General features: G+C 53.6%; 2 protein-coding genes across 14 annotated transcripts in view; one reads left to right on the top strand and one right to left on the bottom strand.

Moving 5' to 3' along the window:
• The window catches only part of ZMIZ1 (zinc finger MIZ-type containing 1), a 232,718-nt gene extending 231,409 nt beyond the window's left edge, over positions 1-1,309 (bottom strand). For 2 of the 9 annotated variants that reach the window (XM_082719536.1, XM_082719559.1), the window contains exon 1: positions 810-1,309. The gene's annotated coding sequence lies outside the window, so the exon portion shown is untranslated. The remainder of the gene's footprint in view (positions 1-809) is intronic. The other 7 variants (XM_082719547.1, XM_082719560.1, XM_082719556.1 and 4 more) reach the window with 4 other exon arrangements.
• Positions 1,310-1,401: 92 nt separating this feature from the next.
• On the top strand, positions 1,402-10,245 carry LOC309859093 (uncharacterized protein). Of its 5 annotated transcripts, XR_014308537.1 has the most exons (4): positions 1,402-2,717; positions 9,045-9,193; positions 9,288-9,439; positions 9,658-10,245. XR_014308537.1 is itself a non-coding variant. In XM_082719563.1 (3 exons), exons 1-3 carry the CDS (start codon positions 2,054-2,056, stop codon positions 10,021-10,023), a joined length of 942 nt encoding a protein of 313 aa, XP_082575689.1. In that variant the 5' UTR covers positions 1,402-2,053; the 3' UTR covers positions 10,024-10,245. The 5 variants fall into 5 exon arrangements, 1 of the variants encoding a protein (XP_082575689.1); XR_014308536.1 differs by lacking the exon at positions 9,288-9,439; XM_082719563.1 differs by lacking the exon at positions 9,288-9,439 and having other exon boundaries at positions 9,895-10,245.
• Positions 10,246-27,131: the final 16,886 nt, after the last annotated feature.

Below are 27,131 nucleotides of genomic sequence, written 5' to 3'. Positions count from 1 at the left end.
GAGAGGAAGAAAGAACACGGAGAAATTACTTTCGTATTTGCAACGCGCGCGCGCACACACACGCACATCTTCCCTCTGGGCTCCCCTTCTGGCCGGGGCAGCCCCGTCCGGGCGACGGCCTTAAGGCCCCTCGGGCTTCTCAGGACCTACGGGAAGCCCCAAACACACACCCCTTCGCGTTCCCCGCTAGTACCGTGCGCCGCGTCTCCCCGGGCAATTCACACACGAACAACTTAACCGCGCCTCCACCTCCCATTTACAAAAGTGTGTGTTTTGCCTGGAAATTCAGATGCACAACTTAGCACCGCTACCCCTTGCCACCCCGAAATCCAGCGCCGTCTCCGGCGATTCTCCTACACACAGGCGCACAACTTCGCGTCTCCCCGAAGGTGGTGAAGGAGACCGAGGTGGTCCTACCCGGGTCCTTCCCTCCCTGCCCGAATCCCGCTCCTGCCCGGGCGTTCAGAACGAGGGCTGGAGGCGCACCGGCAGGAGGCGGGCACAGGGTCCGCGCGCGCACAACCTTACTCACGCCCCGCACACCCGAAGATCCTCGGCCCCCGCGCGCAGCCCAAGCCGGCTCCGCGCAGCCGGGCGTTCGCCGGTCGCCTGGGCCTCGTCCCCGGGCCGCCGAGGGGAGCGCAGTGGAGCTCGGCCGCCGGCCGCTCGCCCGGCTTGCCTGGCCCCGGCAGACCCTTCAAGGGATAAGCCCTCAGCGCCCAGCGCCCCACGCTCGCACCCCAAGAGTCCGCGGGGAGCGAGAGGAAGGCCCGGGGCAAGTGGGCGCCCGGGTCTGGACCCAAACTTACCCCGCGCTGCGAGCGCCGCTGCCGCCGCTGGAGGACGCGCCGCTGCCGCCGCGGCCGCTGCCGGGCAGGCCCGGCTCGGGCCGGGAGGAGCGCTACGAGGGCGCCGAGAACGGCTCCGCTTCGGCTCCTGCTCCGCGCCGACCGGGGCTGGGGTCACCGCCTTGCGCCGGCGCTGCTCGCTTGCTCCGCCGCCGGGTCGCTGCTCGCCCGCCCGCCGCCCGGTCGCCTGCTCTCCCGGGCGCCCGCCGCCGCTCGCTTTTTTAATGTCCACAGACAGTGAAAAGGAACTCGGCGTTAGGGGGTGAGTAAGTGAATCAACTCGCCCGGAGCCGAGCAAGTTGAAGTGTCAGATTACATTGGCTATTCTATTTCCAAAGGGCCCCGCGCCGCCGGCCGCCCGCAAAAGCAGGTACGGAACCACGGACGGAACGGAGCTACGCGGCACCGCCGCCGCCGCCGCCGCCAGCGCTCGGCTCCGTTCGGCTCGCGCTCTCTCAGCGCTCTCGCCGTTCACTCTACCTCGTTCCTTTTCGCCTCTTTCTCTCCCTCGCCTTTCCTGTCCCTTCTTTTGCTTTTTCTTCCCCGCTCCTTAGTCCCGGCCCTCTCCAAGCTTTCCCCCCTCTGTGGCTCGGAAGAGCTTCGCGCGTCACCCTCCCAACCCCGTCACTCACCTCCCTTTTCTCTCCCCCTTCTTCCACTTCTCCCTTCCCGCCCCCACCTCCCCGCTCCTGCAAGTTTAGAGTAGGAGAGAAATGCTGAGCCTGGGAAGGGACCACATTGGGGAGGGGGGAAAACCACCCGGCACCCACGGTACCCCCTTGGTTCGCGCGCCCGGGACTAGCGTACACTTGGGGCTGTGAACGCTGTCAGGTAACCTATTTGGGGGTAATCTAGTTGCTAGCAAGGATTGCCCAAGCGTTCCCCTGGAGGTGACTTTTGGGGTTGTTCCGAAAGCCCAGGGACTGACTGGTGGGGAGAGTAGAGGAACCCCCCCAACACACCACAAACACCGTCACCACCAAGGGTGACGTTGGGGGAGGTTGGAGCGCGGTGTCCCCGACAACCGGGATGGACCCGGACGCAAGGTCTGACCCTGGCACCATGCGCGATCCAGAGGCCGGCGGGTCCCCGAGGACCGTCGAGTGCGCCCAAGGCCCAGTGCACGTGGGTGGGATGGGGGCGCCGGGACCCAGGCCCAGTTCTACGTTCCGGACTGCGCACTGCCCCAAGGGCCACGGAGAGGGATGGCACTCACAAGGTGCTGCGGGGTGCACCCACTCGCGGGGTTCCCCTTGCGGAGCCACCCACGAGAGCATTTAAGTGCGCACCCACCTTGGCTGACGTCCACTGCCACTCACACGGAAACTCCTACACAAACAGCACACACAGTCGCGCCCACACTCAGTTTTACAAACACACTTCCACACGTGCGCACACACAAACACGCACATACGTACACTTTCCCTCACAAATGTACCCGTGCACACGGCCATAGCCACCGCATTTACACATACACATACGCAACTGCACGCAGACACACACATCGCCGTACAACCAAATACACTCCAAAAAAAAAGAAACATTCCCCCGTGCATGAAATCCTTAAGCTCACGTACACACACAAACCCATATCCTCCTCCCACTCCCTCTTTCACACCCAGAACCACCCCCCATCACCGCTTGTGATTTGCGGCAACCCTCAGTCCCAAATCATAATCGGCGCCCGCGCGGCGCGGGTTGGACACACACACTCGCGCGCACGCAAGCACTCTCCTCCCTGCACAGGCGGGGGAGGCTTTGGCCGGCGCCCGCTTCGGATTCCAGGTGTGGCGGTGGCTCCGCGCTCCGTGTTTTGCAGCCTGCCGCGGTGTCGGAGGCGAGGCGAGGAAGGGAGCTGGAATAACAAAGGCAAGTTGGGGAGAGCGCAAGGGGGCGCAGCCCGGGCAGGGCCGCGGGGGGAGCCCTGCATTGCCTGAGCTTTGCAGGCTGCGAGGGTCTCCGGCGCCAGGAGCCGGAGGTGGGGGGGTGGGGGGTGGTGAGGGTCGAGGGGCGGGGCCGCGGCGTGACGTCAGAGAACAATGACACCGCCGGGGGCGGGTACCCGGAGGCAGCACGGGCGGGGGTCTCCCGCGGGAACTGAGACTAGCGGAAGATGTCCAGGACAGGCGAGGGCCATTGCCTGATTGACGAGGCCCGCCTGGGAGCGCGGACGTGCCACGCAGACTCGAGGATCGTCCAGGCCTCCTGGGCAGTGATCAGCGCCGACCCTGGGCCAGCGTGAGGAGCAGGCCAGAGTACACTCCCCCCTCACCCTATTTAAAAACATCCTTCAGTGGGCATCTCTGACCTCGGCTTGAACTCCTTCAGGGCCGGCTAGATCACTCCTTCCACCACCGAGGGAAAGGAAGCAAAATGAATTTGCCAGCCCGGAATTCATTCTCAAGGCTTCGCTAGTCTGACAGCCCGTGAACTCAGCTTGGATTCCTGAGGGCTTAGAGGGCGGCAGCTGAGGTCCACAGGGGCCTGGGAGGGGATGCCAGGGACCTGCTTGATACTCCCAGGGGAAATTCTGCCGCCCGGAGGCCAGTAGGTGCACGGGAAGGCGCTCCTTTCCTTTCCGGGGCCTCAGTCTTTAGACCTGTCACATGGACTGTTACCAAGCTGCCGTTTCTGCACAGGTGGCAGATAGTGTACCCCTGGGGAAGGTGGATGGGATGAGAACCTTCCAGACCTCTCAGGACACCAGAGGAGCATGGTACAGTACATTCCTGTGGGAGTACATTCCTGAGCCCCTCCCCCTCAGCCTCTGGGTGGCCCAGGACCCTAAGTCAGGACATGGGGGTAGCTCCAGAACCCCCTAAAAGCCTGACCTAGGGCTGGAAGGTGTAATTCAGCTGGCTGAGTGGTGGCTGGAGCCACAACTGCTCCCTCTGGGAAATCTATAGCATCGCAATAGCCAGAAAGCTCCCAGCCCCCCACACCACCCCAGGTCCAAAACCTCAGGATGTGGAGATTCCGGGTTTAAGAGCCTGGAGGGCAAGAATCCAGCCTCAGCCAAGACCTAGATGGGTCAGGATGGGTCAGGATGCTCTCCTTTCATCATTTCTGTCCAAATTCCTCACCAAGTGAAAAGGGTTCCCCACCTCCAGGAAATGGGGAATGGAGACAGCCTTGGGGATGATCACTTGTGTTCAAAACTCTTGTCCAGAAAATCCCCCCGCCCACTAACTTACATCTGAAAATTAGCATGCTACTGCAGAGAGCAGAGGAGCCAAGCCCAGGATACAAAGAAGACTTGAGCCAAGGGTAACTTCAGCTCTTCCTAGCTGGGCAAGCATGATAAGATGGCAGCAAGTCTGAGATACCTTACCTGGGCTCTGGGTCTGCCCAGGCATCCCAGGGATCCTGGCCTCCAGTCCTTGGGACTCAGGCCTTTGCTGTCTCTATTCATCCTTCAGAGAAATAACAAGGCTGACTGGATCCCTGTGGAGTCTTGGAAGAAGTTATGACTTATTTAGTACCTACTGTGTGCTGGGTACTATGGTAAGGGCCTCTTAGCATGAGCGTATTGAATTCTCATACTGCCTCGAGTTAGATGCTCTATTACCATCTCCCCTTCAGAGCAAACTACACTTGGAGTCCCTTGGTCAATCAGGATTCAAACTCAGGCTCTCATTAACAATGTATCCTGTTGACATCTTAGCCCAGTTCTGCCTCCTCATCCATAGACTCTCTGTGTGGTCCCAGACAAGTTGCTAGCCCTCTCTGGGCTTCTTTAAACCAAGGGTCAGGTCTCATGGCAGTGGCCGGGCCTCTTTGGGGATTATGTGTCCTGAGCCTCCACCCTCCTGACCCTGGCTTCTGTGTGCCTAGAAAGCTGGGGGTGAGGCAGAGGGAAAAGTGCTTTCACTTCCCAGCCACTGAGAAGACAGATATCACTCAGCCAACGCAGGGCCGAGAAATCACATGGCTCTGGAGGCAGCTCAGTGCACGGGGCAAACCTGTGTGTGCCAGTGCAGGGTCCTGCCCCACCTATCTTCAGAGTAGACTTACATTTTATTAATTGCCTTGCCTTCCAGGAACCATGAGCGGGAAAGAAGTCCATGACTTAGGCCTAGGCCTGGGGAGCGGAGAGCCAGGAGGTCCAGGAGGCCAGGAGGAAGGCAGTGGGAAGAGGCTCTATGTCCTGGGGAGAGCAGAGAACCCGTACAGGGTATAGTGACTATGGCCTCCTGAGCTGGAGGCCCTCAGTGGGCTGGGCAGCAGGGAACCAGCACATGTGGGGGTGCCAGGACTGCCTTCTCTGTCTCCAGGATTCACCCTTGTCTCCCCGAAAGGGAGCCTAAGGACTAAAAGGGCCGGAGAAATGTCACCTTGTCGAGAGCTTCCTGTTTCCCAGGCATTTCTCATTCCATCCTCTGCATAAGCCAGAAGGTATAATTCTCCACTGAGGACAAAGGCTCAGAGAGGTTAAGTGGCCTGCTTAAAGTCTCACAGTTATTCCATGGGTGGGGCTGGACCTCAGGGTTGAGAATGAGGACTTGCCTTCATTCATCACCAGGCCATGGTACAGACAAGGTGACTTTCTGCGCCCTCTGGGGTGGATGGGGGAAGGACTCATCTGCCAGGGGATGATCGGGTCCCCTCCCATGGTAGTGGGGTCATGAGGAGTAGATTCAGTCTTCACTGGTGGATCCAGGAGGCACCTGGTCCTTGCCCAGCTCTGAGGCAACTGTGTTTCTAGAGGTGGGTGGTTGGGCCCAGCAGAGAGTAGGTGTGCCCCTCATCATAGCAGGGACCCCTGGGATGCCTCCTCTCCCTATGACAGTCAGGTTGCCCACTCCATTCTCTGAGGCTGCACCTGTCCAGCCGCCTGGCCTTGGCTCTCCAGATCTTTCCAACAGGTATGTATGCCATCTTCTCAGTTCCCATCATGGCTCTCTGCCCCATGGTTCCAGACCCAGCTCAGCCACCACTCCCTTCTTCTGATGGGAGGCCCAGGAGAATCAATGGAGAGACTGCTTTGAGAGCTGGGACACCTTTGCTCCCAGCCCGCCACTGTCCAACTTGCAGTGTGTCATGAGCGCCTCACAGACTCTCTCCGTCCTCCTGTTTCCCCATCTGTCAAGTAGGAGAGTATGGGACATGGGATGTCCAATGTTCTGGCTCTGATTGAACCCTTACTCTTGAGCTATAGTGTACTTCAGGGTTTAGGGGGGCCCTGCTTTGGGGAATGCCCTCAGAGTGTCTCCTTTAGCTGTGTAGGGAAAGGAAAACATGTGTACACAGAGAGGATCGTCCAGTCGGTCATGACCTTAACACCTTGCTTCACAAGGTACCACCCGTCTTCTGAGCCTGCAATGGCCCCTTTTCTAGTGATGAAACTGAGCCTGAAAGGAGGTGGTGGCTTTCCCATGGCCACACAGCTGGGAAGTGTCAGAGCGGGAACAAGAACCAGGTGTTCCGACACAGGGTTCTCTTCTCTGCTCCAGCGCTGCCAGAGAGCCACCTGGGAGCTAGGAGGTCCAGCAATCCTGGGGGGCCTAGAGCAAGCAGCAGAGGAGAATGAAGCCTCCTCCCTCTATGCTGGCAGCTCCAGCATCCTGAGGGAAGGGTCCCTCCTCTTTGGCACTGGAGGGGGTAGGAGAAGATCCCAGAGCTTCCGTGTCTCCCCTCCTCACCTGGACAGCAGTCCTCTGGCCTCAGGTCTCCTACCCCCTTGCCCTGCCCCATGCGTGTAGCCATGCTGGGTGGCTTTTAGAATTGCCAGCATTCTGTACACACTCCTGGCTCCTCATGTTCTTCCTGCCTCCTGGGACACACCTCTGCCGAACTTTAAGGCCACATCCACAGCCACATGCTCAGAGGCCTGCCCCATACCTCCGGCAGATGTGCCGTCTACCTGGTCTCAGCCCCCATGTGCTGCTGCCCTTGCCTCCCCCATCATAATTATCACCATAATGATTACGTATTAAATTTCCTACTCTGTGGCAGACATCGAGGGTCTCATGCCCACAGACTCCTCTCGTCTTCACAAGAGCTGATTTTTATTAGTGGTAGTAATGTCTCCAATTTTGGAGGTAAGGAACCTGAGGCACAGGGAGTTTCGTCTGTCCAGCATGACACCTCACTAGGCTGGGAGATTATTTTGATGTGCACCCATCTCCTCCCAGGCTGAGACTGCAGGCCAGAAGCCGGCTCACTGCTCTATCCCATCACCCAGCATAGTGCCTGAGTGACTGATAGGCGGTCAAGGACAGGGGGAGAGGCAAGGGGCGCCTAAGGACGAGCCTGGCCCGGTCCTCTGGGAGCTCACAGGCTATCAGAAAGGACCGTCCCCAGCAAATAGCACTCTAAAAGTCTGGGGAAAGAGGGGAGTTGGTATTGAATGGCATCTGGAAGGCAGGCTCTGCTGGGGAAACGACCAGAGTGAAGCATGGACGTGCCCCAGTCCCCCAGCAAGCGTGAGGCAGCAGTAGGCTGGACCCCCGGCTCCCAGAATGATGTGCCTTCTTGCACCTTGCAGCCAGCTGTGGGGGGCTCCCTGAGTCTGTGCTGTTTTTCAAGGACACACGGTCCCAGACGCCTTCATGATGCTGAGCTGTTCAATGAGTGGCTCTAGTTCTTCTCTCCCCTCTATTAAAATTTTTTTTAAAAAGAAGAAGAAAGAAAGAAATCCAGGCATTGTTCCTGACTGCAGCTGGTGCCAACTAGAATCCCGCTGAACAGAATGGAGCCGAGAGCCTGGCCGCCAGGGGCCTGGCTGCTGACACAGGGCCTTTCTATTTTGCTTTCCCCCCGGGGGCCCAGGCTGACGTTTCGTCCCCTCCATGGGCACCCTCTCCACCTGCCTCCCTGGCCCCAGCTCTGAGTCTCCCACTGCCCTCACCCCCTTTGCAAAAATCAGATGCCACTTGGGAGGGCTCTGGAGCACCGCCACCCCCGACTTTCCTTCCTCATCTTCCACAACCCAGAATGAGCTGGACCCCTTCCGTGTCCCCCACTCTACCAAGGTGGGGGGGGTGTCTTCGGATGCCTGTCTAGGAGAGTGGCAGAAATCCTTTCTCCACGGAATCATTTGGAACACTGGTTTGATTTCAGAACATACCAGGATTTTCCATCCAACCCCCACCCGACTTGGCAAGTGCCAGTCCAAGCTCACCCGTTAAGGCAATTTGCAGCAGGGAAGGTTTGGGGGTTGGGAGGGGCAGGGTAGGTGGCAACAAAGAGCTCTGCAGGCACAGAAGTGCTTTCTAAAGTTCCTGGTTTGCCCGCTGCCTTTGCTTCAAGAGACTTGGTCTTTGGAGGAAGAGGATTCCCCAAACTCTCCTTTGCTGCCTTCATTTCAACCTCCCCTCCCTGCCCCTTTAGAACCTTGAGTTCCGTTTGGCAACATCCCCCACCTCTCTTCTCCAAAGGGCCTATCTGACCCCGATTACCCCAAGAATCAGCCCAAAGAGAGCAGCCACCTGGCCACTATCCCATGTCCACTGGGAGCCCTGGGACTTGGCCTGGCCCTCAAAGCTGGCTTCCCTAGCCTCCCCTTTCCTCCTCTGGGTGCAGCACTCAGAGTTTGTAAAAAGCACTTTATGTCTTACCTGAGTGCCACGAGGCAGGCGGAGATCGCACAACTCACTTTGTAGAGAAATAAACTGAGGGTTCAAGGGGCCCAATGGTTTGGCCAGAGTCATACAGGAAGGGGCAGAACTGGTATTTGAACAACAGTCTTCTGATTTCATGTCACTAAGCAGGTGTTGGGACCAGAGTGGTAATGGTCTCAGAGGATGGCTGTCAGAGGACGGGATCCCAGACACACTGATTCATCTCACAAACATTTATTGACTCTGCAATGTGCCAGGCACAAAACTAGGCACTGGGAATCCGACAGTGAATAAGACAGATAGGGTCTCTGTCACAGAGCTTATATTCTATTGGAGGAGAGACAGCAAACGGACTATGCAGGAAGATGTCCCCATGCCCACCAGCCCAGCGCATGTGCCCCGGAGCGAGCCCTGGCTAGGAGGCTGGAGACACAGGTTCTGGTCCTAGTGTTGCCCCAACTCCCTGTGCAATGCCGGACAAGACTTTCTACCTGTGAAATCTGCAAACGTGTGGCACCTTACGCATTTCCTCAGGTTTCTGCCCTCCTCCCAGCCTCTGAGTCAAGTGGTTAATGATTTCCTAGCATGAATAATTACTCTGATTAATTTTTTCTCAAACCTGACTTTTCATCAGCTCTCAGAGCCCGAAAGGGGCTTCTGAGGTCATCGAAGCGAGAACCCCTAGGTCTCATTCTTCTCAGGAGGCAACTGCCTCTGCTTGCATCCTTCTGGGAATGGGGAGCTTGCTTCCTCACCTGGCAGACACTGCGCAGTGATGTGCTGGTAAGTGTTTAACATCTGGCTCTCCAAAGTGGGGAAGACCTGATAGATAGCGTTTGCTGATTTCCATTGTATGAATACTCCCCCTGCGGCCAAGGTCAAGCTGCTGACTTCACAACACCCAGCTCCCACAGTTCCAGAAAATCTAGCCTTCAGCCATGTGAGCCAGTCCCAGCCGGCTCCAGCACACCACTGGCCTGCCCCACAGAGGAGCCCTGTCCAGCTTTACGCCTTGGGAAGTTCTTCCTGGTACGGGATACTTCTGATACTTCTCCAGGGTGTCATAGGACAAGGGGCCCCGGGACCTCCATGAAGCCCTTCAGGGAATAGGAGGAATTGACTTCTATCTCTTCGTGACAGGGGAAGTTCCTGGGCCAAGTGGGGTCAGGGTATACTCACCCTTCCTCCCTGTCTCTCCGTCCTCCCTCCCTTTCACAAATATTTGTTGGGCCTCTGTGACCCACCAGGCACCTGCGAGATGCTACAGCCCTGGTCACCCGTGTCTTTGCTCACACCGGCCTCTCCAGCCTGAAAGTCTTCCCGCTCGGCCTGCCCACCTTGGAGGCTATGCTCCGATGTCATCTGCTCTCAAAAGCCCGCCCTGCCTGCCACCGCTTCCCCTCCCGGGGCAGGCAGGCGCCCGCCCTCCTACAGCCTTTCTCAGCCCCTGTTTGCCACTTATCACTTTCTACCTTGGATTACAGCTATCTGTGTACTCGGCTTATCTCTCTGCCAGACTGAGAGGCAGCGGGCTTGCCGAAAGAGTGTGGACTTTGGAGCCCCGCGACCTGGTGCTGAATCCCAGCCTTGCCACTTACAGCTGTGAGCCCTAGGGAACCTCCTACCACCTTCTGAAAGCTCAACTTCTCTATCTGTAAAGTGGGGCTGGCCATCACTCCTTCCAAGGTGGTCTGACTGTTAAGTGGGATAAGAAATGGAACTCCCTTTTCCTGTTCCTGTCTGGGACTCCCATCTCTAGGGGACAGAGATTGTGTCTGGTGCTTCTGTGTGTCCTCTGGTTATGACAGCAGTATAAATATTAACAATGGTAAATACAGCAGTGTGACTACGTGTGGGCTATTGTTCTAAGAACTTCTATGTGCTAACTCATTTCATTCTCACAACAACCTTGTGGCATCAGAACTATTCCTCCCACTGATAGACGAGCAGTGTGAAGCACAGAAAGGTTAGCTAACAAGCCCAAGGTCACACAGTGAGTGGGAAAGCTGAGATTTGGATCTAGGAAAATTGGCTCCAGGGCCTTAGCTCTGGAACATTGTATTAAATGGCCATGGTAGAAGGGCTTAGAAGGGCTTAAAGAGCTGTGGAACAGGAGGGCTGTCCACAGGGTACCCTGGCCTGTTGACATTCTTGTCCTATCCTGTGGGGTCAGGGTGGACAGAGAAGCTCCTGGTCTGTCCTCCAGGACTTCTGAGCAGGTTAAGTGGTTAGTGCTGAAGAGGATTGTCTCTAGCTCCCTAGGGGCAGGGGACTGAGAGGCCACTAATGGATTAGGCAGTCAGGCAGTCAGAGAAGGCTTCATGGAAGAGGTGGCTTTTGCAGTGGGCCTTACCAGGGAGGATCTGGGTCGGCAGGGGCAAGGCAGAACAGTAAGAGCAAAAGTGCAGAGGTGGAAGAGGTATATTAGGGATGCATTTAAGTGTCAGTCTAGACCTTCTCCTGTGTTCTGGTGGGTAGGTAGAGCAGATAAGGTCACTATGGGGAAGGGTGTATTAGTCGTTCAGTCTGTGATTCAGAAAAAGCTAAGGGAACTATTGCAGGGGCTCTGAAAGCCAGGAGAGACTCCAAAGAGCTGAGAGCCACTTGGGTTGCCCTATGGGCCAGATTGGCATCTTGCTGCTTTATAAGCTACTCTGAATACTCAGAGTCCTGGGTTCCTGAACAAGCTCCGCCTCCTGGTTATATCCCTCAGTTTCTCAGAGCCCTAGTTTCACCATCTGCAGAATGAGCATGAAAAATGGACCTGGGGAGCCAGTTGAAAAAGGAAACAGGGCTGGTGGTGGGGCCATGCCTGACACTCCTGTGGTAGGAAGTGGGTGGGAGGTCCACGGAGGAGGGGCAAGAGAGGCCAGAAGGGGTGGATGGGAGGAGGAGCACGTGCATGGCCAGAGAGCACCAAGCCCTCCAAGTTGGCTCAGGTTGTGCCTCGTGATTCTTCCCACACCACATGCTCCATTTTCCCGGCATTGCCAAAGGCTGCCCAGTTCTGCTGGCTTAAAACCAAACTCCCTCCAAAGCTTCTGCCAGGACAGCGCCTGGCAGGCTGTGCGGTGACCCTGCTCCTGCGGCCGGCCCGCCTCGGGCCCACTAGGCCCTTCCAGGTAGCGCTAATTGTACTAATGAATGCTTTGAGAGCATTCATTGTGTGGCAAGGGCTGTTTTAAATGTTTCCATAATATTAACTAATTTAATCCTCATAACCACACTGATGACATCCATCTCAGGCGAGGAGACAGGCAGGGACAGGTTAAGCCTGGTGGTCCCACTGCGGTTGCATGGAGGAAGGGACGAAGCCTGAGGGTTGCGGGGAGCCCACGGAGCCCTGCAGCAGGGACTGCAAGGTGCAAGTCTGCACCTCTCTGGCTGTTTCCCTGTGTGGGGTCCCTGCTCATTGCCCAGTTCCCAAGCAGCCCCTCTGGCCACACGTGTGCCCGAATGCCCGCACACTGGACACTGCGGTCGTGCAGACGCACAGAGACAGTCCGGCATGAGTCTCGCCGTCACTGAGTCACATGCACGGGAACAGGCCCCGTGACCACCCTGCCGCAGACACACACACATACACGCACATGCACACACACACATACATACACACACATACACACACACACACAAGCCCAGGCACCCAGTGGCAGCATTTCCTGACAAATACACATGGGAGTGTCCTTCACACACTCTTAGATCTTCTCCGGCACACACACACACACACACACACACAGAGGCACATACGCTCCTGTGTCCCCCAAATGACCCAGTGGGATCTGTGAACTCACATCACATCCCCCTGGCCTGCAGTCTCTGTGGATGGCCCTGTGGCCCAGGGATCTTCATTCTTGTCTCTTCAAGCCCATGGCTCCAGAATGTGTGCACTGTGCAGGTCCCTTCCAAATCTTTGCCCCGCTCTGCCCCTCTCTATAGGAACTGCGCCTCAGCGGTGTGGTAGGGGCTTGGGGGTGGACGGTTACCCTTCCCCCAACCCCAGGGGCTGCTGAAGGAGCAGCAGGAAGAAGAGATAAATTAATCCTGGCCTCCCCTCCCCCGGGCTCTCTGTGATGCTAATTCTCTCTGCCTTTGATCCAGCCCAGGCCCCTAACTCGGAGCAGGAGCAGGCTCTGGGTCTGCCTGAGATTAGGGCTGCCCTGGGTGAGGCCCCCAGGCATAGCCCCCCAGGCAGCAGGTTGAGATTTTTCTCCCAGGGAGGGGGTCTTGGGGATTAGAGCTCTGGTTACTGACCCTGGCCTTTACAGCACACTCCCTTTTGCAAAAACTTTCTCATCCTCTCTCCTCTCCAAGAGGCCCTTGGTTCCCATTTTACATGGGAGCAGAGTGAGGCCCAGGGATGAAAGGACTCCAGAAGCTTCAGGCCAGTGAGTGGTGGGGTCCAGACCTGGAGCATAGCTCTCCCAACCTCCAATCTGGCCCCGTTTGCTTTAGGGGTTTTTGTTTGTTCCGGTGAGTTTTTAGAAAACCACAACATATGGAGGATTCACTACCTGCCAGGAACTGTGCCTTAAAGAGCCTCGTACCATCCAGCCCTCAGAGCAGCTCTGTGGCGTCCCCCTTTAAAGGTAAGGGAATGCTCCATGTCACTGTCCCATGTCAGCAGAGTCTGGGTTCAAAGCCAGGACACAGGTCACCTGTAGTTCCTCACTGTGCAGAAGGGACACTGAGACCCAGAGAGCGGAAGGGACGTGTCCAGTCCCATACAGGAAGTTGGCTGGGCATCCATGCCCTACCTTCCTAGCTCCACCTGATCTTATTCTGGAAATGTCTGGAAACTTCTGTGGACCCAGTGGAGTTGGGACCAGAGTCCAGACCCCATGCTGCCCACCCCCGCCCCGAGTATGGGGGCCCCTGCGAGGATGCCAAACTCAGGTAATCACACAGAGGCATCTCAGCCAACCCAGCTTCAGAACAGCCCTGTAAACTTGCACAAAAATACAATTAAAACTTTTATTATGCTCTATTTCAATTTCATACATATGAAAGACTGTAAGCTATGAAACTCATTACAGTGAACACTCATGACCATCATCCTAAAGAACTGGAGCATTTACAGACATGTCCCAGAGGGACCCACGACCTGCAACTCAGTCACGACTCCCTTCCTCTTTGGAACAAATGGTTGGAGCACACGTGTGCTATCCTGGGCTAACCACTTTTGAGACAGTGAATCACAGGCTGCATTCCCAGGAGACGTGCCGCCTTTAAAGGCACGGGAGAGCTTTGAAGAGTAACTTGCACCCCCACACCCCCCTCCCCATCAGGGTCTGCCATCTGCACCCATTATAATGCTTGGAGGGTATTTGCAATGTGGGGCTCTACTCTGCCTTCCCCAGAGAGGAAAGAACATTTCTTCTGAAAGGACATTTCTTCGTGGTGCAGCCAGAGTGGGGCTGCAGGGTCCAGGCAGCTGGGTATCCCCCGAACAAGGCATACCACCATGACTTTGCATGAGCTGTTCCCTTCCCCGGGAATGCGTTTCCATCTAGTCTGCTTGGGAAAACCAGTTCGTAGGTTCAGCTCCAAGGTGTCATTTTTTGGGAGGCCTTCTTGGTGAACCTCATCCTGTGACCCTCCCAACAGAGTTGGGTGTGCCCTCCTCTGCCTTGTCTGAGTCCTTGGGTACCCTCCCGTCAGGTCTTATTCTAGAGCAGATGTTCTAGTAGCTGCCAAGAGCAGCCTTCCTCCCTAGATTCCAGGCACAGTGGACTGTCACACAGGGACAGGTGCTTCTAGAGTGACCAAGACAAAATCAGGGTGAAGGTGATTGCACTAGGACCTCCCTGTGGCACTCCATGTTCTGGGACCTCAAACGTCCCACCAGGTTTGCTCTGAGGCCTGTCTGGATGGAGGATTTGGAGGCAAGGCCCAGAGGAGACTGCCCAGGGCTAGGGGCTTCTGTTTATCATTTGTTCCATTGATGGGTGTGTGCGCGACCCATGTGCAGGTCAGTGGGTGTGGACAGAGGAGTGCACATGCCTACAAGTGCTTGCACATGTGTCTACACTCCCAGGGCTCCACGTCCACAGGCCCCGCAGAAAATGCAGGGGCCCTTCCTTTTCCTGCCTTCAGCCCCCTCTAGGACAAGCCTGTTCTCTTCTGAATATCACAGCACAGGCATGGGGAGGACATGCTGTGGGTCAGACCAGTGGGGTTGGCGGTGCAGTGGGGGCACAAGACTGACAGAGGATTCATACAACCACCTTCCTGTCCCCTTCTGTGCTCTCCCTTGCACTCGCCCTAAAAGCCAGGTGCCACCTCCACTTCCCAGTTGAGGCCTCTGAGGGCCCCAGAGAATAGAGAGGGACAGCAGGGGAGGTGGGAGGCTGAGACTAGAAGCCCTCATGCCAGTACCCAATTCTTGGTCCAGATGCTACCCAGAGGCCTGCCAGAAACCCCTGCTTCCAAGGGAGCCCTGGCACAGGGAGGAGCCACCCAGAATCCTCCTGGCAACTGCACTTGGGGGTGTCATTCCCTGAGCATCCTGTAGGAGGGCGCCATAGCTGTTAGCAGCAGCAGGGACTGGGGGCGCTCGCAGCTGACTGGGATGGGACGGGGTGGGACAGCCTCAAAGTGGGGGGCCGGTCACCCCTTGCCCCCACATACACACACGTAAGTATCTAGGCACATATGCACAAATGCACGTGTGCACACATGCATGCGTTCCCAGAGAGGCAGTGGAAGCTGTCCACTGCTAGTCTTCGGCCTCCTGGTTCCGGTTTGCTCCTCTAACTCAGGCTGCCCTCGAAAGGGCCCTACGGCTGCCAGCTTTCCTGTCTGCCCTCTATCTGAGAATCAAGACTCTGGTGCTGAGGGAGACGACTGTAGGGCGTGAGAGAGTGACATGGGTTAGCCACTGTGAATGGGGAGGGCAGGGAAAGGGACGATCGCTGTCTTGGCTTCCCCAGCACCCAGATGCATCCTGGAGGCCCTGAGAAAAGGTCTCTTTCCGGTGATAAGGGTAGCACTGGGGCGTGGCAGTCAGAATCCTTGGCTCTGGACTTTGATGGCCCAGGGTGAATCCAGGATTCCTCACCTCTGGCTGTGGGGTTGTGGGTAGGTCGCTTCCTTCTGTTGAAGCTCGGTCCTGAACTTGTACTGAGAAGATGAACGCACTCACTTTACAATGTTTGGGGACAGTGGGCCAGGCCCGGGCCTAGAAAACGTCAGAGGGGGTGGTTGGGGCTTGTTCTTGTGAGTGTCATGCAAGGCAAACCTGTATTATCCCCAGAGCACCCAAACCACAGGACCTCGGCCTGCCTCACAGCCCGGGGAAAGCCGAACTCCAGCCCCAGCCTCTGTTTTACCTGCAGGGTGACCTTGGGTGTAACAGGGGCCCCTCCCACCTCAGCATCCTCAGCCCCTAGAGAACACACCCGTCGGAGGGGCACATGCGGCTAGAATGACCAATCTGGTGAGAAGGGCCTTGCAAATCATGAAGTTTGTGTCCATTTTGAAGATGCAGGTGTGGGGAATAGGTACCCATCACCCCTTGATGGGACCCTGTCTTTCTGCACCCAGACCCGGCATTCTGGCCTCGAGCTTGGCTGAGAGCTGCATGTCCCCCCACAGAAGAAAGAGCCATGATTGTTTGGGGACCACTCTGAGCCCTGCGCCCGCTCTCTGCAGGCCTCCGCAGCTGCCAGGTGGGAGAGCTCTCACGCGGGCCGTCCGAGGCCCCTTTGAAGCCGGGAAGTCCGCAATGAAGGGGCAAAGGCAGCCTGGATTCAAAGCATCTCTCTTGGCCCTTAATTACCCTTCTTCACCCATAGGTGGAATTTCCACTCAAAGAGCGAAAAAGAGGCACGGGCACGGGTGCTGGGGGCCAGCCTCCCCCGCTGCCTTTGTGTGGCCGCCGCCAACACAGCGGTGGCGCGCGGCTCGGGTTTCTGATTTTAATGATTTCCTGAATTCATTCTGTTTCCTACCTCGGGGAAAGGAGGAGAGGTGATCCTCTTGAAAATTCACGTAATTGCTTTTATTTGATTTTTATTAAAATGCATTCAGGAATAATGTGATTGCCCCCTTTATTACGTTGTTCATCAATCTGGCATGGGGAATCAGCTTGGAAAAACAGTGGGTGCAGGAGCTGGCCCGGCCCTTGCGGTGGGCTCAGGGGGCTCGCTCCGACTGGCCAAGTTGCACTGGGGGAGCCACAGCGCCCCTCCACCCTGCCACCCCCACCCCCGGCGGCTGCCATCTGGGAGTTGAGCTGACGACCCCACTAAGCCCGCCGCCTGGCTTGCTGAGTATGTAATGCTTGGGAACACGCTCTACGTGTCCTCCCCATCCCCACTCCTCCTCCTCCAGGCTTCCTCTTTCACCTCTGAGGCCCCCAGAGGCTGAGAGGGGTTGTGGTCCAATCTCCTAGCATTGCTGGTACCCTGTGCAATCCACCCCCCCCCCCCCCTGCATCACAGCCACTGTACTGGTCTTGCAGTGCCCAGGCTCAGGGCCCTTAGTCCAACTTCGAATGGCCCACCCAATCAAGCTACTCCCCTCCTCAGAAACCTTAGTGCCTTGCAAATACCCCTTTCCTGCCCGGGGGCACTGGCTGTGAGATCTTTGCACACAATGGTAAGAAGCCAGAGCTCTTGTCAGCTCTGATTGCAATCCTTGCTCTGCTTTGCGCAGTAGGACTGGGCAAGTCACTTCTATCCAAGTGTCAGCGACTGATTAAGAAGTGGGAGCGCCAACATGTTCTGGATAGAAGCCCTGAGAATATAGGACAGTGAACAGGCAAGTACAAGGGTATCTAACGCATACAACGTGTGTGTGTGTGTGTGTGTGTGTGTGTGTGTGTGGTGGGGGGACAGGTCATGTGACTTGGCCTAGCAGGTGCCAGGGGTGAGAGGAAGGGCAGGTCCAGCCTTGGCCTTCTTCAAGGCCACAGGCCAGCTGAGGTGGCCACATAACATTAGCAGCATTTTCCTCAAATTCTCCTTCCTTCTCCCCCTGTGGTCCCTCTCCTCCTCCCAGTGGACGCTTCTGGATGAGACTGGGCTAGAGCTTGGAGCCCAGCCGGTGAGAGTGGGGCCTCCTCTTCTTTCTGCCTGCCCTTGCCTCAGTGCCCTCCTTTTGCAGTTCAGGTAACTGAGGCTCGGAGTGGGTCGGTAAATTGTGTAGGGCTACCCAGCTAGGAAGTGTGAAGTCTCTTGGGCCCAAGAAACTAGGAAGGGGTGGCAACCCAGGCTACCCCTACAGCTGCTGGTGAGATGCTCTGAGGGGCTGGCGTTCGGCAGGTGGCTGTGCCCCGCAGAGCTGCCCTGTGGCCCCGGAGTGTGGGTGGGGACGGTGGGCGTCTGCTCAACCTCCTTTTAGTCTCTCTGGGGTGGTCTGCTTCTGCTGGGGCCAGCTGTATAGGGAGTCAGGGAAGCATGGGGCGTGTAGAGGCGTCCACTTTGAGAGCCCCCTGGGGGCTTTTAATTTCTGTGTAAAGCCCATCTTTACTTAAAAAACAAACAAACAGACAAACATTTATTGCCTGTTGCAGTTGTATTTTTTATGTATTTCTTCAGAAGCCAGTCACTCAGCAGGAGATGCCACCAGGGGAATTCAGAGAGCAAAGGTGGTAGATTTAAAAATTCAACTGTGGAGCCCCTGAGGGCCAGTGTGGCTCCTCCATGAGGCTGAGCACTCAGTACAGGCCCTGGTACTCAGCTTTCTTCGTGGTCTGCTCCCCCTCCCTCGCCGGGGTGGGCGAAGCCATGACCCCCTCCCCAGTGTGCCTTCTCCTGTGAGGCCCAGGCCACACCCCATCTCCCTGTACCTGCTCCCCCTGTGGGTTCCTGAGACCTACCTGCTCACTCAGGCTGCCTGGCCTGGGGGTGGCCCAGCCTCCCAGCGACAGGTGCATATCCACTCTCTCCTGGTGGGCTGTGAATCTGTTCAAGAGGCCAGGTCACTTCACAGTCACAGAAAACACCGTGCAGGGAGCTGGTAATGACCTCTAGAGTCTCAGCAGAGGAAACCCCACTCTTGAGCGGTAAAGTGTGACCGGTGGTTTCCCGAGGACTGTGGAGTTTCCTGGGCTGCTGACTTTCAGTGCTAAGCTCAACAGTCTCGGTCACCCCTAGCTAAAGCCTCTCACTCCAGGCTGCATAGCAGGCACACACCCAGGAGCCTCCCAATTCCCAGGCCAGTCCCGCATCCTCATGCTATTACCGCAGACAGCACCTCTCTTTGGGGAAGGGGGACACGGGCCTACTGGGGCAGAGTCGGGTCAAGGTCACTGGTGAGTTGGCTGTGGAGCTAGACACAGAGAAGAACTGACCTTGGAGCCTCTGGCTGGTTCCCATGCCCAGACCCGCTGCCTCTCTGAGAGCAACTTGAGGTGGGAGGCAGAGCCCAGAAGAGGGCGACACCCCAGGAAACAGCCAACGGTGGGGGGTGGGGGTGGGGGAAGCTTGCTGAGCCTTGGAACCCTGTGGTCTGAGGGCCTGGCAGCGCGGGGGAGGGGGGTGGGCACCGCAAAACCCTGCCCGCTGTCCCCACTCCCCCACTCAGCAATTGCAGGTCCTGAGTCGGGCCCGGTGCCTCCCCCGCTCACGCTGGGCCCAGATGAGCAGAACCCCCTTATCAGATCTCCGTTTCTCCCCTCCTGGCACCGCCTCTGCCTGGCCTCCACCCCCACCCTGAGCCCTTTCCTCTGTAGCAGATCTCCTTCCCCGTCACCGTCACTGGCACACTCGGTAGGGCAGCACCCGGAGGTTGGTTTCTGTTGCTTTAAAAAAGTTTCCATTTGATGAGGAGGTGAAGGGTTGTTTGCTGGGCCTGCCAAGCCCCACTGGGGGGTGCACCTGGGGGGATTGCGGTGGATTTGGGGCTGGCAAGGGTTGTAACCACAGCCCTGAGCCTTTGGATCCTGTGCAAAAGGCAAGGGGTGTGGGCTCCGGGCTGGGCAGCACCCTCTCTCTGTTCACTCCCACAGGCACCTGAGAGATCAAGGGACTTGTCCATTTCCCACAGCAGGCCGCTGAGGCTTGGCGAAGGCAGCTAGGGCCTGGGGCCTCTGGACTGGTAGTCTGGGCTCTGCCCTCAGCTTGTGCGGCCCTCAGTCTTCACCCTCAACCCCCTCCTTCCTTACCTGACATTTTCTACACCCACGCAGGACCCAGGCTCTCCTCAGCCAAGAGGGCACAGCCTTCTGAAACTTCTGCTCTAGGCTTATGTCCCCTCTGAGGAGAGTATATGAACTCTATCCAAGTCACCAGAGCTGGATTCGAATTTCAAGTCCTCCTGCTGTGTGACCTCTGGCAAGTCACTTAGCCTCTCTGAGTACCAGATGGCTTAGCGATCAAATGAGAAAGTTGGAGGGGTCCCTGAGAGAGCCTGATGGACTCTGAAAGCTATCAGGCAAGGAACTGAGGATTTTGTGTGCTTAACAAAGACCTCAGAAAGTTTCAGTTGCCAATCTGGGGAAAATGGCTGGGATGATAGGGAGCTCCTGAAGGTGGGTGAGCAAGGGAACGCCATGATCAAGACTATGTTCTGGAAGGATGATGGTGGCAGCAGAGTTGAGGAGTACTACAAGGGAGAAGTGGAGGCTGAGAGGTATTGATGTGGTTTTGACCTCTTTTTCAGAAAAATAAGGTGACTCCCTTCTCCCTTCCAAGAATCATGGAGACTGTCCCACCTGGCCAGGCACCAGTCTCTTGCCAGGGACAGGTTCCTTGCCCTTGGCCTTCTCCCAGGTTCAGCTGTCATGCCCCATGGGAGGAGAAAAGGGGCATCTAAAGGGGGATCTGAACCCCAGCCATTCCAACAGCCCGGTGGGAGCTGGGGCTCCTCCTCTTCCCAGTGTTCTCTTGGTAATCCAGGCCCATATGGGAACCGTGCTTCCCATTTCTTCCTAAACTCCATGCACTGGGTTTCCTACCTCTTGCTTCAAGCCTCCAGACACCACCCCAGCCCTTGAGACAACTCTCTCCAAACCCTTACTTAGGGGTGAAGAAATTCGGCACCCCCCCACCCCACCCCCGGAGCAGGGTGGTAGCTGGTACAGCCTGTTTGTACTTTCCTCACGGCACCTCCAGCCTCTCCCACATCCAGGTCAAGGCAGGGAAGCTCAGAAGGCCAGGGAGCTCAGTGGGGAGTTGGGGGAGTCTCTTGTGAAGGAAACATCTTTTTTTGTAAGGCAAATAATTCCCCTGACGTGTGTCTCTCTGCAAGTGTCACGGGCTATCTCAAAGATGAACCATCTTCCGCCACCTGGGCTGGGCTGGGCTGGGGATAAGCCACAGCTGCACATAGCAGAGGAAGCCAGGACACTAGAGGAAACTTTACTCTGCCCCTTGTCCTGAAATTTGTCAGATGGGGAGAATCTCAGCCTGTTCAGGCTGCTCTAACAGAATACCACAAATTAGGTGGCTTTAACATTTATTTCTCACCACTCTGGGGGCTGTGAGACCAAGATCAAGGTACCTGCAGATTCTGTGTCTGGTGAGGGCCTGCTTCCTTGTTCATTGCTAGCCATTTTCTCTCTAAGTTCTCACAAGGTGGAAGGAGTAGGAGGACACCTGGGGTGTCCCTCGTGATCTCCTTAACTCCTAACACCATCACCTTGGGGTCAAGATTCAACCTAGGACTTTGGGGGGACACAGGCTTTCAGACTATAGCCATTTCGTGCTCACAAAAGTTCTTTACTAGTGGGACAAAACTGTTTAAGTCTCACATTGGCCATCATACCCATTTCCCAGAGAGGGAAACCAAGACCCAAGCACCCAGGCTTCCTTGCTTGTATTCAGAGGCTGATTTTCTGGACCTTGGTCAATAGCAAACGTCTTTCTCTGCCAGCCTCCAAGGCAGCCCTCCCCTGCCACCCCCACTGCCCTTAATTCCTGGCCAGCATGGAGTCTCTTATGCGAGAGGAAGGACACTATCTCACACCAGCCCCGTGCCTGTTCCTGCCATGCTGGATTTCTTTACTGCCCACATGCTCATTCCTGTAATAAAAATACTTCTCCAATTAGTTCTAATTTTAACTCTCATTAGGACCCACATCACCTGTAAGGCTGGCAACCAGACGCCCTGGGAACGCACCCACCTCTCAGGGAGGGCGTGCTCAGTGGATGCCCTGGACACCCTGCTTCATGGTGTGACATTCTCCATGGCTCTTGCCCACTCTGGGCCTTTCCTTCATCACCTGCAGTGCCTGGCTCATGGGGTTGCAGGGATCAAAGGAAAAAGAGGCCGGGGACTGGAAGGCCTTCTTAGAGCACAAGGGCCTCCCCAGTGCCCAGACAGACTGCAAGGCCCTGACCTAGTCCTGGGTGTGGTGAGCTTCTCCCTTCCTGGGGCTGATGGTGACATCCTGTTGATGGTGGAGGTGGGATGATCAGAATTTAGTTTCTCAAAAGAAAAATCTAGAAGGTATACTTCCTGCAGCTATCCATGTTGGTATAGCCTCATGCCCCCATTATAGTACTCTTAGCTCCACTGAACAGATGAAGAGACTGAGACAATCACAGAGGTTGTGATTGTCCAAGGACATCTTTCTTGGAATGAGCAGGCCAGGGACAAGAATCTCTGTAAACTTTTCACACTTTTCATGCTTCCTTGACTGTCAGAGAGCCCCTCTTGGGCAAATGGCATAGCTAGGAAGTAAGGGAGGACTCCTACTCGGTACTAGCAGACATCAACCTGGTGTTTGCTTGGCCCAAGCTGCCCATAGTCCGTCCATCATCCCCCCTTCTTAACTTAGAACCTCCAGGTTCTGGTTCTCCTCACCAACGTGCAATAGCCCCGCTCAGCTGCAGAGCCTGCCCTTGACCTTTTGAAGCTGTGTCTTGATCCCCGAAGGGGCAGCTGACATAGCCCCAGCCCTACCTAGACCTGCTGTGAGCTGTTCATCCCCATGAGGTCTGGGTTTGTGGAGTGATGTCTATCGGCTCAGTCCAAGACGGAGTGTGTGGGGTCAAGTTGGGTTCAAGTTTGGTGTCAGGAGACCCGGGGTCAAGTCTGGGTTCTGGGTTCTGTCAGTGACTGGGTGACCTTGGATTGTCACTTGCCCTCTCTGGGCTTTGGTTTCCCCATCCTGCAGTTAACAGGGCTATTAGGAGGTTGGCAGGTATGGAGAAATGAGAAAGGTCAGCTCTTCCACTTATCAGCTGTGCATTCTCAAGCCTGAACCCCTCAGTTTCCCTCTGACTTTTAAGGAAAATAACACTCGCTGAAGACTTCTAGGGCTTTGTCCCATGTCAGACTCTTCCTGAAGCACGAACTCTTCCTCCCACGGACTCCTCCTCACAGTGCTGTGAGTCTTGAATCTGAGCTGAGAGTAAAGCGGAATGTCTTATTTTTACTCTTTCATACAATATCTCTTTGTGATCCCTCCTGGCCTGGGGGTCTTGGGAGGCACTCAGGAATGGCTTCATGGAGAACATAGCACATGGTCTGAGCCTGGAAGGATAGGGTGACACCCTTTGTCTGTGGGCTGAAGGGGTCAGTATCCTGGCCTCTGGGAGCACGTGTTCCATCTTGGCTTCCCCCATAGGTAGGAGTCTGAGCTCTACTTTGGAGGGCCACAGAAGTCAGCCCCGGCTCTTGGTGCCCTGAGCCTTCCTCAGGCTCCTTCGTGTTTGGGGAGGGAGGCCTAGGAGGTCTCATGCTGTGGTAGGAAGAAAGAAGACTCTCAGTCAGCCTTCTTGCTAGACATGCTCTCACATGGTCCAGGAGACATGGAGTGACTCGTCCTGGCTGACTTGCTGTGTGACCTTGACCAACTGGCCCAGCATCTCTGGGCTACAGTGTTCCTTACTCAAATGCAATGCTCATACCAAGAGGAATAAGAGTCAGCATTTCTTAAGCACTTACGATGTACCAGGCACTGAGCCAAGTGCTTTGCTTCTTCTATTAGTTCATTTAATTCTCAAATGTCTTGTAAGGGAAGCTCAGTATCATGCCCACCTCATGGCAAATGGAGGCACAGACGGGCCGAATAAACCACCCTCAGGCCCCGCAGCCAGGGAGAAGTGAAGACAGGGTTCGCAGCCTGGCGGTCTGCCTGGAGTCCTGGAGCTGGGCAGGACGCATGCAAATATGCAGACACAGCAACTACCATAACATTGCAGTTCACTCAGCCAAGTGCTTTACAAGAACCACCTCATTTCATCCTTACAGAAAAACTGCCAGGAGACTGTGCAATGAGGATCTCTGCTTTGCAAAGAAGGAAACAGAGGCAAGTTGGGGGAACATGGTCAGTATCACCCAGCTACTCAGTCCTGAGCCAGGGTTGAAATGCAGGGAGTCCAACTGCAAAGTCTTTAAGAGATTAATGTGACTAAATCTCCTGGCACCATAGGAGATGGTATACAGTAGGTGCTCAATAAATAAGCACCAAAGCGAACTGAAAGAAAAAAACACCAAAGGACCAAGTCTTCAAGGCCTGTGGTCCTAGACCTGCCCTCTCTGTGGGCTCCCTCTGCTAAGGCAGGAGCAAAAGGCAGCACCAGGGACCCACAAGAGGGGCTTGGAACAGTGCCAAGACTCTCCAGAGGGTCCCTTGCAGCTTCCAGGCTCCATCCTTCCCTCTTCCCCAAAGTACATTCTTTTTCTCCTTCTGATCACTCTCTTGCTAGAAAAGTTAATTTTATCAAGCAACAATTTACACAATACACACATTTTAACAGGATAGTTCAATGAGTTTTGCAAGATATGGACAGGGGTATAAACATTGCCATGCTCAAGGTAAAGTACATTTCCATCACTCCTCAAAACATCTACCTACTTCTTCTTGGCAATCCCTCTCCCTACGCCTGCACAGAGAACCATTGACTTGATTTCTATTGTTATAGATTAATTCTGTGTGTTCTAGAACTTCTTATAAATGGAATTCAACAGAATGTGCTCTTTTGAGTAGCTCTGTCCACACTGCGTCATATCTGGGTAGTTTTGACCTTTTTACTGCTGAGTGGTATTTCAGTGAGTGGATATACCACAGGCTGTTCTTCCACTCACTAGCAAATATGTATCTGGAATTTTATGACTGTAGCTGCTATGAACACTCATGTACAAATCAGGGTGAACACGTTTTCATTTGTGTTGAGTCAGTGTTTAGCCATCGAACTGTTGGGTTAAGGTATGGTATGTGTTACTTTGTGAGAAGCTCTTTTCCAAAGTGTTTGCACCATTTTAGCCCCCAGTAGTGCATGAAAATTCTACATGTTCTATATCCTCGCCAACATTTGGCATTGTCAGTTTTTTTGCTTTTAGCAATTTTAGTGAGCATGTAGTGGCATCTGTTTCAAATTGCATTTACATAATGACTAACAATGTTGACAATGCTGGGCATCTTTTTAAGTACTTGTAACTTCCTTGTTAAAGCATCTATTGGAATCTTTTGCCCAGTTTTATTGTGTTGTTTGTCTTATTCTTGAACTGTAAGAATGCCTCATATAAATTCTGGATGCAAGTTTCTTTGTCAGATATACGTACTGGAAATATTTTCCCATAGTCAATGGCTTACCTTTTCACTTTCTTAATGGTTATCTTTTGGAGGGCAAAGGTCAAGTTATTGATTTAACATGCTTGCATGTTAGTGATTTTTATGACTCGTCGAAGGCATATTTGCTTGCTAACAGGGTTACAAAGATTTTCTTATAAGTATCCTTCTGGATATTTTATAATTTTAGTGTATGGTCCATTGTTGAGTTTATTTTTGTAAATGGTATGAGGTGGAGTTGTTTCATTCACCATATTTGTACTGTTTTTTGTTAATTCCTTTGGTCTTTGTTCCTGGTTTTGTCTTCCACTCTTTTCCCACTGTTTAGACAATATTTGATGTGATTTTGTTTTGTCTCCTTTCTCAGCCTATCAATCATACTTCCTTTTTTTTTTAACCCTTTTTAGTGGTTGCCCTAGAGTTTGCAGTATACATTTATAATGGATCTGACTCCATTTCCAAATAATGCTACACTGCTTCACAGGTAGTTCAAGGACCTTATAATAACAAAGTATGCCTAATTCATCCTTCCTGTTGCTTTATAGCATTGCTGTTATTGATTTTACCTATTCATAAGCTATAATCATTAATTACATTGTTGCTATCATGTTGAACAAACTGTCATTTGTTAAACCAATTAAGAATGAGAAGAATTAGAGTTTACATTTTACCTTCACTTATTTCTTTTCTAATGCTTTTCCTTTATATAGATCTGAGTTTCTGATCTGTATAATTTGACTTCTCTCTGAAGAACTTCTTTTAATATTCCTTGCAAGGCAGGTCTTTTGGCAACAAGTTTCCTAAATTTTTATTTATCTGAGAAAGTCTGTCTCCCTTGCTTTTGAAGGATAATTTGGCAGGAAACAGAACTCTGGATTGGTGATTTTTACCCCCATCTCAATACTTTAAATATTTCACCCCATTGTCTTCTTGCTTGAATGGTTTTGAAGACTTATTCTTACTCCTCTGTAGACAAGTGTGGGTCCCTTCTCCCCAACTGCAGGTTTTTTAAAGATTTTTTTTCTTTATCTTTGGTTTTGGGTACTTCCCGGTGTGTGTGTGTGTGTGTGTGTGTGTGTGTTTGCGTGTGTTTGGTATTTTTCTTCCTTGCTCTGGGCTTTCTGGAATATGTGGTTTGGTGCCATTAATTTTTTTGAAAATTTCAGTTATTACCACTTTAAATATTTCCTTCCTTCCTTCCTTCCTTCCTTCCTTCCTTTCTTCCTTCCTTCCCTTCTTGTACTCCCATTGCACTTCTTGTATATTACTTTTATACATCACTTTTGTATATTTTGTATTTTTTTTATATTACTCTTTTTGTAGTTGTCCTGTGGTTCTTAAATACTTTGTTCTTTTTTCCAGTCTTTTTTCTTTTGGAGTTTTGGAGGTTTTGGAGATTTCTCTTGAGATATCCTCAAGATTAGAGATTTTCTCCTTAGCTGTGTCCAATCTATTAATGAGCCCATCAGAGACAGTCTTCATTTCTGTTACAATGTTTTTGATTTCTAGTATTTCCTTTTTATTCTTTCTTGGAATTTTCATATCTCTGCTTATATTACCCATTGGCTATTGCATGTTTCTACTTTTTACTTTAGAGCTCTTATTATATTAATCATGGTTGTTATAAATTCCTGGTGTGATAATTTCAATATTCCTGCCATATCTGAGTCTGGTTCTGATGCTTACTCTGCCTCTTCAAATTTGATTTTGTTTGTTTGTTTTTGCCTTTTAGTATGCCTTGTAATTATTTCTGTTGGAATACAGACTTGATGAACTACATACAAAGAACTTGGTCCTGATTTCCACAGATATTTTGCTTTCAGGAAGATGTGGTTCTTTGTATCTCTGCCTGGCTCTCCAATTTTTGAGGCAGTGGTTTATTCCATGAACTCCATGCTGATAGATCTAAGAAGAGTAGTTGCTTTTTAGTTTGTTTAGCTTTTTTCTTGTTAGGAGGATGGGAGTGATGGCTTCCAATCTCCTTACCTGTTAGTCTGGAAACTAGATGTCTGATACCCATTTATTTTAGCACTTTTGCTTGTTTATTTATTTATAAACACAATCATTTGTCTACTAAATAACTGTGTCACTTTTGTGAAAAATGAATTAATTGATTACAGGTGTGTGGACATATTTTGAAATTTTATTCTGTTCTATTGATCTATTTGTTTTTCCTTATACCAATACCACACTCTGCCAACCACTGTAACTGTATGTAAGTCTTGATATCAAGCAGTGTAAGTTCTCCAAATTTGT

This window comes from Mustela nivalis, assembly GCF_964662115.1.
Source record: "Mustela nivalis genome assembly, chromosome: 2".
NCBI classification, from domain to species: domain Eukaryota; kingdom Metazoa; phylum Chordata; class Mammalia; order Carnivora; family Mustelidae; genus Mustela; species Mustela nivalis.
The sequence above is the reverse complement of the archived record's forward strand: the minus strand, read 5'-3'. Positions and strand labels throughout refer to the sequence as shown.

Bases quoted from the DNA above. Each gene is read 5' to 3' on its own strand.
- LOC309859093 (XM_082719563.1), top strand. From the start codon at position 2,054: ATGGCACTCACAAGGTGCTGCGGGGTGCACCCACTCGCGGGGTTCCCC. The intron at 2,718-9,044 runs GCAAGTTGGGGA...ACTTTTCATCAG, and splicing joins AGGGAGCTGGAATAACAAAG to CTCTCAGAGCCCGAAAGGGG. The intron at 9,194-9,894 runs GTAAGTGTTTAA...CTTGGATTACAG, and splicing joins CACTGCGCAGTGATGTGCTG to CTATCTGTGTACTCGGCTTA.